An 11928-nucleotide genomic window follows, 5' to 3' on the forward strand; every position below is an offset into this window, starting at 1 on the left:
AAATCGTTTTAAAAAAACATAATGAAAAAGGTTCATTACCAATAAATTTGTAATCTGTATTAACTTTGCGATTATTTTATTTGCGCTTACAATACAATACAAACTCGTTTACAAAGAGGAATGCGAATGCGATTTGGTGTCGGTAGCTGCTGAGCGGGATTAAAATGTGGTGAATATAGGACAGGAATAATGTTGTATATAAAGCGGCCGTGACTAGTGCGATTGTGGTGTTGTGCGCTCAATGAGATTCCTGCTCCTCGATCCTGTCCAGTTTAATAATTAAAGCGTTGATTATGCAGGCGCCAGCCTCTTTGGTGAACCAGCAGAGATCGTTTAAAAGATGAACAGACGACTCGTTGAGAGTGGCGGACGGAGTGCCTCCCACGCCGTCGGCACCTTGCCCCGTTCCACTATGATCGTGGTCAGCGGATCCCAGGCTGCGCCTCTTGGCCTCGGCCGCAGCCTTGCCAGTGGTCACCCCCGAAATGGACTGTCGCCGAACGTAGACCTCAAATGAAGTGGAGATGCGGTGGAGGCCCTGCTCAGAGGCAAAGTGATGCTGCGGCAGCACGGGCTCAATGACTGTGGCATTGGGGGAGTAGTATAGCTCGAGACGTGTACCAGGCTCATCCTTCAGCGCTGCAGCGGCCGGTTCCTCGTCCGGATCCGATTCTAGCGGAAGCGGCTGCCCGCGATCCAGTATCGCCCGAATCTTGTCCACCCGTGTCATGTAGTAGAAGGGCAGCCAATCTCCGTTGAGATCGAAGTGCACTTGGGGAGCGGTCGCCGCGGAAGAGCTACCACCTGCCGATGCAGTCGACGTCGAAGTGCTGAGCACATTGACCGTCTGCTGGTTTAGCTTGAAATAAACCCAACCCTCCAGTTTATCACCATTTCCACCGTTGCTGGGTCCACTGCACTTCAGGCAGAAGCACACCGGCTCAAGTCGGCTATCGAAGAAGGCCTGCGGCAGGACTAGCGAAGCACAAAAGCGTCTCACCTGCCGCAAGTATTCGCAGTCGTTCTGCTCCACACTGGCCCCGGTGGCTGTGGATCGCAGAGAATCTGTTCCTCCATTCGGCCTTGCGTGCCCGACCGAATTCGAGTCGGATTCCATGGAATTAAGGGATGGCAGATCGAGATTGAGTAGTGACGCCTGGTCGGGCATAAGATGATGACGCGTATATTCGTTTTGCTGAAGTTGCTGCAGCAGCAAAAGGTGGTTCATGTAGTCTATCTCATCGTCCTCCAATACATTATCGTTAAGCGCTGGCTCGCCGGACATTTCGCGTTCGTTGCTAGCACTTAGTTCCAAAGCCTCCGCATTGTTTTCGCTGTGATCGACCGTTGTGGATACAGACGCTATAGCTCCAGGTGCTTCGTCCACAGAATTAGCTAGCTGATTTGAGGGATTGGGCAGGTCATCGTACTCCTTATTCGTGTCATATACACCCGAGTTACTCAGGTGTTGAGTATTGGCTGTGGAACCGCTGGCGCCACTCGTTCCAGCGGCCGTTGCAGAAGTGTTTAAAGAGTTTTGGAATCTCTGTGTGCTCTGACTGCGTTGTATATTTAGATTGGTGTTGTGCTGCAGCTGCAGAGACTCGCGAAGGCAACTGAAAAAATTGGGAAAATTAGGACCATTTTCATATGCATTTCTAGTAATATGCTTACCAGGTCGACGACGATCCACCAAGTTCATTTCGCTGCTGCTCCAGAGTTCGATTCTTAATGGAAATGTTCAGCAGTAAGTTCTCCGAAACGCTCTCCATAACCGATCGCGTCCTGTAAAATGATTTCGTATAGAAAACCGGAGTACAACTAATTATTGATATGCTTACATGGCGTTTGATGGAGCACCGGAGGTGGACGGTCCCGATTCGCACACCTGCTCCGTATCCTTTTCCTTCTCGTGCATTTCCAGGTGCGCCTTTTCGCACTGCTGTGGCATTCCATTATCCAATTCCAGGGCCTCCGGAGCCTCCAGAATTGGAGTACCATTGGCATTGCCTGTGCGGCCAGCATCATTTCCAGTTATCAATGTTATTTTCTCGCACTTGCCGTACACATCGAACACTGGATACACATGGTTGGGCAGTCCGCTGGCCAGATCCTCCAGATTTGTAGACCCAACCATAATGACTAAAACAATTGGCGTAATTAAAACTAACTTTTGACTTTGAAACTCTGTCATACAACTTACTTAGCATTCCGGCATGGGTTAGTGTCAGGGTGATCACCGTTCCCACTTGGATCTGCTCAAGCGCCTCGCCGTATTTGGAGGCCATCACTTGGCCGTTAATATTTACGTAGTCGTGGGTGGCCAACCAGCAGCTCCTCTTAAAGTCCAACAGGGATATTGGAGCAGTCTGTGGACTTGCGGACAAAACGCCAAGACCGACAGTACCCTTCCACTTGTTGTTTAAGGCATCTACCTTGATGCTGATGCTCTCACCCTTACACAGTGGCTTGTTGAGGCAGACGATGGCCTGGTTGTAGGACTTGATTCTGGCCACGCTTCTGCGATCATCGCTGAGCCTCGCGTTCTTTTGTGACACATCCAAAAATTCGTAGTTCAGTGCCTCGGAATCTATTGATTCCAGCATGGAGCTATCCTGCTTGTTCAGCGGGTCCACTCCAAAGTCCATCGAGTCCTGCAGACGCAAACTGCATGGACGTAGTGGTGAGGCTGGTCCTTGGGCGGAAATCACTTGAATTCCCATTGTCGAACCTCTTAGTTCCGCTACCACGTAGACATCGTTGGGCACGTTGTGAAACTGGATGTTCACGTTTTCCGAGTTCAGCAGGATGTTTAAAGAGTTCTCCACTCGCTCCAGAGTTATCCTATCGTCCACCCTTAACCATTCCAGCGAGGCCAACGAGCGCTGCAGGCAGCTTGAGTTGAAGCACACCTCGTTCCCACTAACATACCACACGTTTGCCGGAATCCGGCGCAGACTGGTTGGGAGCTTCTTGCGCACGCTTTCGTCGCTCAGATTTAGATCAGTTACCCCGATACTTAGACAACCTACAAAAGATTTAAAGAAATATTTCAAATACTCTAAATTAATGTATACAATAGGTACTTACCAGCAAACATGGAATTAATCGATGTCAGCTTAATCTCGAAAGGTGATCCCACGCTGAGCGGATGTTCAGAAAATACCAGGCAATGAGAAAGTGGTGCCGCCGCTCCCGTAAAGCGCGAGGCCTCCGTCCAGTCCTTGGTGAGGCTAACATTCCCCGAGACGCAAGTCCAGCGGTGTTTTGTCTCCATTGCCGGGTGCTGAATTACCGATGTGGCTTGACAGCTCTGCGAATTCTCGCTGGTTGCGTACGGAGCGCGGATGTCCAGCTGCGTCTGGGTAAGACTCACCTGGGCGCACTGCCCATACAAATCGATAATGGCCCAAATGTTCGGTGCGTGGCACTCGCAGGCCGGACCTTGATCCATTCCATCAACAAAAAAGTGTATGAAGTCACCGTTGCGCATCACACCCACTCGCGTGCTAGGACCGAGGGTATCCAGATCCAATAAAATATTCGTGCGTATGGTCTTGCGATTGTGAAAAATCATCGGACCGCATAAGATGATGGTGTCGCTGGCCTCCAGATCGGTGGCGTTTGGAGCCAACTGGATGTCCTCTGGCCGTGTGCCCGTCACCCCGATCTCAATGTTGCCCGACCAGTGACGAACCATTGTCTCCAGCTCCACTTCAAACAATTCCCTCTGCCTTAGCGGTCTGTTACTGAACACAATTGCGTCGTTGAATTCTGCCAGGGAATTGGGACGCGACGCTGTAAGGCCGCTATTCGAGATGCCCGCATTGGCGCCGTGAATGCTGTGGAATCGCAGCGGAACCTCACTGTACAAGGTCGTATTTGAGATTGTGGAGTTCCCAGTGTCCGGACTACCGCACTCCGAAGTGTCCACGATGCTTGCTTGTGCTGCCTGTCCATACAAATCTATTACGCCATAAACGCGCTCCGGAACATTGTTGGCAGCTGGACCCTGATCCACTCCATTGACCCAAAAGTGCAATGTGCCGTCGTCCTTGCGCACCACACCCACTCTATCGCCCACCTGCAGGCGATCCAGGTTTTGACCATATTGTTCGATGACGGTGACTCCGTTCTGCATGACCCCGTTTCCCGTCATCATCCAAGTGCCGGAACTGGTTTGGAAAAAAGGTCTTTAAAAATAATTAAAGTGAGCTAGAAACCAGGACTCACCGCACATTAGTCATCGTGAATGGAAAGTCCAGTTCGTCGGCGCTGTGCGTGGTCACTCCCATTTCAACAGAGCCTGCCCACTTGGTCACGACGCGTTCGAGTCGCACTTGGAAGAGTTCGTTGGGACGTAGAGGTCTTCTTGTGAGCACTACACCATTGTTAAAATCATCGGCAGCGCTGCAAAAACATTGGAAAGAATTACGGTTTATAATAATCTACTTTTATAAACAACAATGCTCACTTGGGCCGCAGAGCTGTCCGTCCGCTCTGGGTGACGGTGGCATGGGTACCACATATGTGGTGGAAGGTTAACCGATCGTCATTCCTGGCAATGGCCCGTGTGCTGGAAATGGTCTCACTTAGGCCGCCAGCAGCGCCAGCTACATTCATCTCGCTTTCTGGACTAAGAAGGCTGAGGGTGGGCGTGCCGGAATGCTGCTGGTGCTGGGTGTGCTGTGCACCAACACCACTGGAACAGGCAGTCATGCCTGCTACTATGTTGTTTCGCCGGGTCACGAGATTCTGCTGTTCACGCTCATCGCGATCAACTATTGTAACCTTGATAGTCATTCCGTAGAGATCGATGACGCCCCACAATGTAGAGGCCACTCGGGTGGCGGCCACCCCCTGATCCTGTCCGTTAATGTAGTTGTGTAGGTTGCCGTTGGCCTTGCGCATCATTCCAACGCGATCTCCTTCGCGTAGCTCGTCCAAGTTGAACTCGCCGTACTGACGGCGTGTTCCCTTACCGTTGGTTAAAATGCCGCAGCCGGACATCATAATTGTGCCAGAGCGCATGTTGGTCATGGTTGCCGGAAAGTGCAGTACTGCGGGATTGTGCGTGGTGACGCCCACTTCAATGGATCCCGACCATTTGTCCACCAACTTGTCAATGCGAATCTCAAACAGTTCGTTGTCCCTTAGGGGCCTGTGGGTCATCACCACGCCGTTATTGAACTCGTCCAGCGGTCGACGGCGTTCGGCGGATCGAAAGTTGGGCGAAAGCTTGACCAGCGACCCACAGCGCGTGTGAAAGCACAGTCGGTCATCAGCGCCGGATACGGAGCCATTGCCCTGCATCCAGGCGTCGGAGTCAACAACGATGTTTACGTTCATGGCCACGTCCAAGTTCTGAACAACCTGTTGCAGCGGTTGCTGTAGCGGTGAATCCAAGAGCTGTGTATAAGGAAATCGATTTTAGGTTTAAGCATGCAAATAGCTTTTGCTATACTTTTGGGTTGGTTGAATAGTTACCTCTCCAGAGCCGCTGGCATCGCGGGGACACAGGGAAACCTGCACACAACGTCCGTAGAGATCGACGAGGGCCCACAGAGGCTTGGGCATATTTCTGGCTGCCACGCCTTGCGACTCTCCGTTCACATAGAAGACCAGATCGTTGCCAGAGGTGCGCATGACGCCCACGCGATCATTCTCGTTGAGCGTCTCCAGATCGGTGCCATAGAACTCAAACATGCGTCGTCCATCCTTGCGCACATCGATGCCAGACATAACCCATGTGCCATTTCGCATGGCAGTGGCGCAGGCCACGAGTTCCAGGTCATCCGGCGACTCCGCGGTGACACCAATCTCAATGCTGCCGCCCCAGGAGGTGTTCTGCAAAACGAGCGTTATCCGCTGCTCCAATTCAGAGTCGTGTGTGTGTGGCTAACTCACCTTCTTTTCGATTACCACCTCAAAGAGCACATCGTCCTCCAGAGGCTCGGCACTGAACACCAGGGCATGACTGAAGTCCCGCATGGAGCGCTGGGCCATACGGTTGTTATTGTACAGCCGGATAGAGCGGCCACAGCGTGTGTGAAAGGACTGCGCTTCTCTGCCGGTCATGGTTGCTCCTCCAGTTCTGCTTTATTGGCCCTTTTCTCCGGCGCCGCTTGTCGCCGTACAAATCAATGGACAGTCGGAATGGGAACACGGGCGGATTGCAGTTCATCGGCTGTTGGCGATGCAATGGCTCGGTTCTTGGGCGCTGATGGACAAACTCTGATGGAGTAGTCGTGAGTTTCCTAGGTCTGCACTATGCATTATGCATTATGTTCAAAGTTGTGCCAACGCTAAAATAAACAAATGAATATCCTTTTCGTATGACCGTTCATAGATGTTACGAAAATCCATACGTTCAACAAATATATCGACTGTTCACTTCAATTGCTTATCAAATAATACACAGAAAAAAAAATTGTTGTTGTGTGTTATCAATAATGTTTGCTCTTGATGAATCCAGAATTTTCCAAATACGAAAATACATTTACAAACATAATTCCATATTAAAATTATAAAGCCAATTCAAATAAATAAACAATTTTTTGAAAATCTTAATTCTAAAAACAGCAATTTTACTTCATTTGAAAAACTTTGCACTGGAGAATTATTAAATCGGTTTTAAAACCGAAAAAAATGGAAAAGGTGCGCCACCCCAGTAAATGTAAATGTTATCAGTAGTAAAACTAGTGCTTTTAAAATGTGTTTAACCTTTTTTTTATTAAAAAAAATATATAAAGATACATACAAAAATAAGCGTTCATTCGCTTAAATATACAAAGTGGTTAGGTAAATAGAGACACTGGATTTATCATAAAGATTAAATACATTTGAAAAGAATTATAGGTGTATTTTTTGGAAGACCAACTTGGTAAGTCGACCTTCACTTCACTTGATTTTCGATCGGTTTGGCATCTGTCTCCTTCGCATTGTCCTCGGACAATGGCTTTGGCTTTAGACACGTGGCATTGGACACGGCAGATGGGGCATCCATAGCACTGGACTCGGTAGGCGGCTTGTCCTTAATGCGTCGGTATCTGGGTTTGGCCTTACCCATAACATTGTCGGCGGTTATGTGAACGCCCCGAATGTCTGAGCCAGGCACTGAGAACATGGGATCTAGCAGCAGTTGCTCCATTATGGAGCGCAATCCGCGAGCTCCCGTGTTCATCTCTATGGCTAGCTGGGCCACCGATTCTAGGGCGTCCTCGGAAAAGGTGAGGTCCACACCATCCAAGCGCAACAGTGCCTTGTACTGCGACACTAGAGCACTGCGCGGTTCGGTGAGAATGCGAACAAGCATATTGGCATTCAAACTGTGAAAGGGCACTAATATCGGGAAGCGACCAACGAACTCGGGTATCATGCCGAACTCAGCAAGGTCGCATGCCTGCACTTTGGACAGGCACTTATCTCGCTTATGCTGGTCTGCGTCTGGGGGAAGGGCTCCGCTGGTTGGGGCCACGTCAGAATCCTTCTCGTTGAGGCGTCTCGCGATGATCTTGTCCAGAGCTGTGTAGGCGCCGGAGGCCACGAACAGAATGTTTGTTGTGTCCATTTGGACCTTCTTCCTAAATTGTTGACTCCGGTCGGTTAAGCTAACTACGCTGCCTTCCAGTATCTTCAGCATGCCCTGTTGGACGCCCTCGCCGCCAATGTCTCGACGCTGCTTCGTTCCAGAGAGAGCACAGATCTTGTCCACCTCATCCAAGTAAACAATACCAGTTTGGGCGCGTTCTACGTCGTTGTTTGCATCTTGGAGCAGCTTTAGGAGGACGCTCTCGATATCCTCGCCCACGTAGCCCGCCTGCGTCAACGAGGTGCAGTCACAAATGGCGAAGGGTACGTCCAGGCACTTGGCAATGCTCTTAGCGATTAGCGTCTTTCCTGATCCCGTTGGACCCAGCATCATAATGTTGCTCTTCTCCAGAATAACGTCGTTTGACTTAATATCTGGAAAATTCCAGTTGAACGCGGTCGATCCCTCTCCCCTTCCAAAATGGATCAAATCCTTTTCCTTAGATGTGCTGTTGAGCATAGATCTGTCACCAGAGATGTTTAACTGGTGGAGCGATAGAGTGTCAATGGCGTTGTTTGCTTCTTCTTGCTTCGTCGGCTTTCTCTGTTGCAGGTTGGAATGAATGCGCTTGTAGTGGTTATAGACTGCCACCGCTAGCACCTTCTTGGCCAATTCCTGACCCACCACATGCTTGTCTAAATACTCCATGATCTTCTGCGGTTCAGGTGGTAGCTTGCCGAACTTCTGCTTCTGTTCGTCCTTGGTCGCACTCGCATTCATGGATTTTTCGACTATGGAGTTGCACGTGTCGCACCGGATGGTCTGCGTCGCTCCGAAGCCTGTGGTGCTGCTGACTGGACATGTGGATGCCCCGAAAGTGAATCCTGATGGCAGCGGCTGGATCTGCTGTTTGATGTTGCACGCTGAAAAAGGGGTCAACTGTTGGGGTGCCTTAAAGACACTTGGTGTCTCGCCAAAAGACCCCTTAAGATCGTTTCCTGAGATAGCATTCGATTTGGTTTGAAAACCTTGGAAGCTCTGAAACTGAAATTGGCATTGTTTCTGGCCTGAAGCGGTCATCTGTTGGGGTGCCTTAAAAACACTTGGTGTCTCGCCAAAAGACCCCTTAAGATCGTTTCCTGAGGTAGCATTCGACTTGGTTTGAAAACCTTGGAAGCTCTGAAACTGAAATTGGCATTGTTTCTGGCCTGAAGCGGTCATCTGCTGGGGTGCCTTAAAAACACTTGGTGTCTTGCCAAAAGGCCCCTTAATGTCGTTTCCTGAGATAGCATTCGATTTGGTTTGAAAACCTGGGGAGCTCTGAAGCTGAACTTGGCATTGTTTCTGGCTTGAAGTCTTGAGCCTGTGGGCGGCTCTGGCAACCAATCGTGGTGATTCGGACGTTCCGAATATGGAACCGAATGCGACAGAGGAACTTTTGCGCTGTGAATTAGGCTGTTCGTAGATTTTGATCAAAGTATCCAGTGTCTGGGGTGACATCTTAAGCAAATTGGCCATTTTCAAGGTGGCCAAGTCAACCTCGCGAGTATACTCTGCCTCATACAAAGTGAGGCGATCCTGCCGTTTGGCCTCGTAATGCCGAAAACGGCATTCCTCGAATGATTGATCCTCGATGTGGTTGGGAATGTTGCCCTTGCCGTGAAAGGGAGCGTAAACAGATAGCGGCCACGCCCCGTGTTTCAAGACAGCTTCCACGTCCTCGGTGACCAATTTCCTATATGCGAATTTATGGTGTTCCTATATATATGTAACCATGTATTCCAAGCTGCGCTTACTTGATAGTTATGTGCTCATTGACACACCGTAAACCAGATAGGCAGGAGCCCGTTTGAAAGGGTATGCATATCACCATTTTTTTGCGTGCGCACTTCTTAGTAAAGATCCAAAACTGAAAATCGAAGCTTGCTAAGATTTTTAGGATTTGTCATTTTGGTATTTTTGTTATCTGTGCATATAGCGCCAAAAGTGATTTTAAGTTGCAACGAATGCGGGAACTTGTGTTTAATATTTTTTCAGTGCGCACCGTAGTCATTCAGTATTTCAATGAAATAACATTATATATGAAAAAAGCACTACTTCAACGTTTAAAATGGTAAATGTTTTACAATTTGTATGATAATTTTTTTTCGAGTGATCAATGCACATATTATTGGACGCGTTCACAGGCAACTTATTGCGTGATTGCTATCTACCTGCTGAACGCACCTATTGACACTGTTTAAATACCAAAAGCCCGTCAACAGTAATATCTCAACAACGTAAAGCGGTCACACTGGTCGGTGTTTCTAAAATAAAATAACACATTTTAGTTTGAGATCGTGCAAAGCTGATCATTTATTTGGAATATATAAATGCCCTGACGCCATGTCCGCTACGCAACGCCAGAAGCAGTTCGACTTGAACCGCAGTCGTGCGAATAACTTGGCCAGCAGCAGCAGCGGCACGGGCAACAACAACAACACCACTGGCAGCACGAAAAATGTGGTTTCCCCGCAACACAATCAACGCAAACTACAAACCTCCATGGAGCGCCTGCAGGTGCAACAGCCGAACACAAGTCGCCGGGCAGCCGGTTCCAACTGGACAGCCGCTGCTGGCGGAGGAGCAGCAGCAGCTGGAAGTGAAAACCAGGATGCCAAGGCTGCGGAGTCAGTACCACTGTCCAAATCGGCACGCATGCGCATGAAAAAGAAGGCACACCGCAATCGCTATTTAGCCATGGACTGCGAGATGGTGGGCGTGGGATACAACGGGCAGGACGACATGCTGGCACGCGTGTCCATCGTGAATCGCGTGGGACATGTGCTACTGGACAAGTATGTGAAGCCGCGAATGGAGGTCACTGATTACCGCACCAGCGTATCCGGTATTCGGCCGCAGGACATCGCGAACGGTGAGGACTTTGCCGCCGTGCAGAATGAAGTGGTGAAGCTGCTACACGGTCGCATTCTCGTGGGACACGCCCTGGGCAACGATCTGGCAGTACTGAGCATCCGTCATCCGTTCCATGATATCCGTGATACGTCGCGTTATAAGCCGCTGTGCAAACTCGTCTCTAATGCCCACACGCCCAGCCTAAAGCGCCTTACGATGGCCGTTCTGGGTCAGGAGATCCAAACGGGCGAGCACAATTCCGTGGAGGATGCACGCGCCGCCATGGGTATCTACAATCGGGTTGCTGGCGACTGGGAGAAGTATCTGGAGAAGAAGCGGCATCAACAGCAGCACTATTAGCACTTCCCGCTTACTCTGGGAGCCCCTCAGCACTCAGGGGATGGAATACGGTAGTCTTAAGTTTATTAGTGTATACACGGATTTCACCTACGTGAAACTGTTGCTTAATTGTATGAAATGTTACAATCTAACCCGTAGTTCTTTCTTCAAGGTATCGGAGCGGGTTTTAACTCGGGTAGTACTACTCAAAAGCAAGCTACTCCATGATTCTCATGTAGCTAACACACTTAATGGAAACCTTTTTCATATTTCTTAAAAAGGCATAACGGGAGTATGTAGACTGTAACTCTTATTTCGGTTTTAGGTAATTGTTATACAGGGATTAACTAAAATGATCTCCGCTAGCTCTTAGTCTTATATTATACACCTTAACTTCAGTATGCAACAGACCTAAGTAGTCGCTAACTCTTTCGGTGAAGTTCGGCTAGTGCTGGGGCCGTGGATGGCCTCGTGGCGTTCCATTAGCTCCCGCCAGGGATCCTCCAGCATGGAGGGGTGGAAGTACTGGCCGTAGGAGCCGCCGCTCTGGTTGTGCTCCCTGTTCTGGTGGTGCCTCGGATTCTGATCCCAGTTCTGTTGGTTCCTGCGATGGAAGTTGCCGCCGCGTCCGAAGTTCCTGCCCTGCCCGTAGGGCCGATGCCGTTGCGGCTCCTGTGGTGATTTGTTCTGGTAGAAATGCGGAACATTTTGCTGGCCCTGTTTGTCCTCGTAGAAGCCAAAGTTTGGATTTTGTGGCTTCTGCTGGCCACCAAATTGCTGGGATCTGTAGTCTGCGGACTGCGATGGATACTGGCCGCCTTGTGGGCAGTAGGGTGGCAGGTTGTTATAGTTCTTGCGAGGTGTGCTCATGGCTATCAATCGTAACAGTCAATTCAAGCCAATATTGGTATGTTTTCTTGAATCTCAAATGTAAAACAAATGTTTTCTTATTTTAAGTGTGACCGTTTGCAATTGCCTCAAATATACCAAATAATGTAAATCAACTGGTTTCGAACTTGGCTAAGCGCAGTTCCCGGCACATTTAGGGTGTTTTCCCGCAAGTGTTCGGTTTTCGTGCGCAGACTCGGCACGGTCACACTGTCCGGAATATTCGTGTAGCGCGGTTGTCGTGCGGTCGGTCGGCAAAATAAAGTGCATTTAAC

General features: G+C 49.5%; 4 protein-coding genes across 4 annotated transcripts; 1 reads left to right on the plus strand and 3 right to left on the minus strand.

The window, feature by feature from the left end:
• Nucleotides 1–59: 59 nt before the first annotated feature.
• On the minus strand, nucleotides 60–6353 carry LOC120449253 (neuralized-like protein 4). The gene is made up of 9 exons (XM_039631632.2): nucleotides 5908–6353; nucleotides 5488–5847; nucleotides 4475–5409; nucleotides 4234–4410; nucleotides 3091–4175; nucleotides 2204–3028; nucleotides 1842–2142; nucleotides 1675–1785; nucleotides 60–1616 (listed from the first exon to the last, which is right to left on the minus strand). The coding sequence occupies exons 1-9, from the start codon at nucleotides 6076–6078 to the stop codon at nucleotides 239–241; spliced, it is 5343 nt and encodes a 1780-aa protein (XP_039487566.1). The 5' UTR covers nucleotides 6079–6353; the 3' UTR covers nucleotides 60–238.
• Nucleotides 6354–6705: 352 nt separating this feature from the next.
• On the minus strand, nucleotides 6706–9477 carry LOC120449126 (ATP-dependent Clp protease ATP-binding subunit clpX-like, mitochondrial). Its single transcript, XM_039631439.1, has 2 exons — nucleotides 9328–9477; nucleotides 6706–9266 (listed from the first exon to the last, which is right to left on the minus strand). The coding sequence occupies exons 1-2, from the start codon at nucleotides 9402–9404 to the stop codon at nucleotides 6896–6898; spliced, it is 2448 nt and encodes an 815-aa protein (XP_039487373.1). The 5' UTR covers nucleotides 9405–9477; the 3' UTR covers nucleotides 6706–6895.
• A 329-nt stretch (nucleotides 9478–9806) lies between these two features.
• LOC120450643 (RNA exonuclease 4) lies at nucleotides 9807–10917 on the plus strand. The gene has a single exon (XM_039633797.1). It carries the CDS (start codon nucleotides 9917–9919, stop codon nucleotides 10784–10786), a length of 870 nt encoding a protein of 289 aa, XP_039489731.1. The 5' UTR covers nucleotides 9807–9916; the 3' UTR covers nucleotides 10787–10917.
• On the minus strand, nucleotides 10833–11754 carry LOC120450644. Its single transcript, XM_039633798.1, has one exon. The coding sequence runs from the start codon at nucleotides 11633–11635 to the stop codon at nucleotides 11177–11179; it is 459 nt and encodes a 152-aa protein (XP_039489732.1). The 5' UTR covers nucleotides 11636–11754; the 3' UTR covers nucleotides 10833–11176.
• Between the last annotated feature and the right edge of the window lie 174 nt (nucleotides 11755–11928).

The sequence above is a fragment of the Drosophila santomea genome, chromosome 3L (assembly GCF_016746245.2).
Source record: "Drosophila santomea strain STO CAGO 1482 chromosome 3L, Prin_Dsan_1.1, whole genome shotgun sequence".
NCBI lineage: Eukaryota > Metazoa > Arthropoda > Insecta > Diptera > Drosophilidae > Drosophila > Drosophila santomea.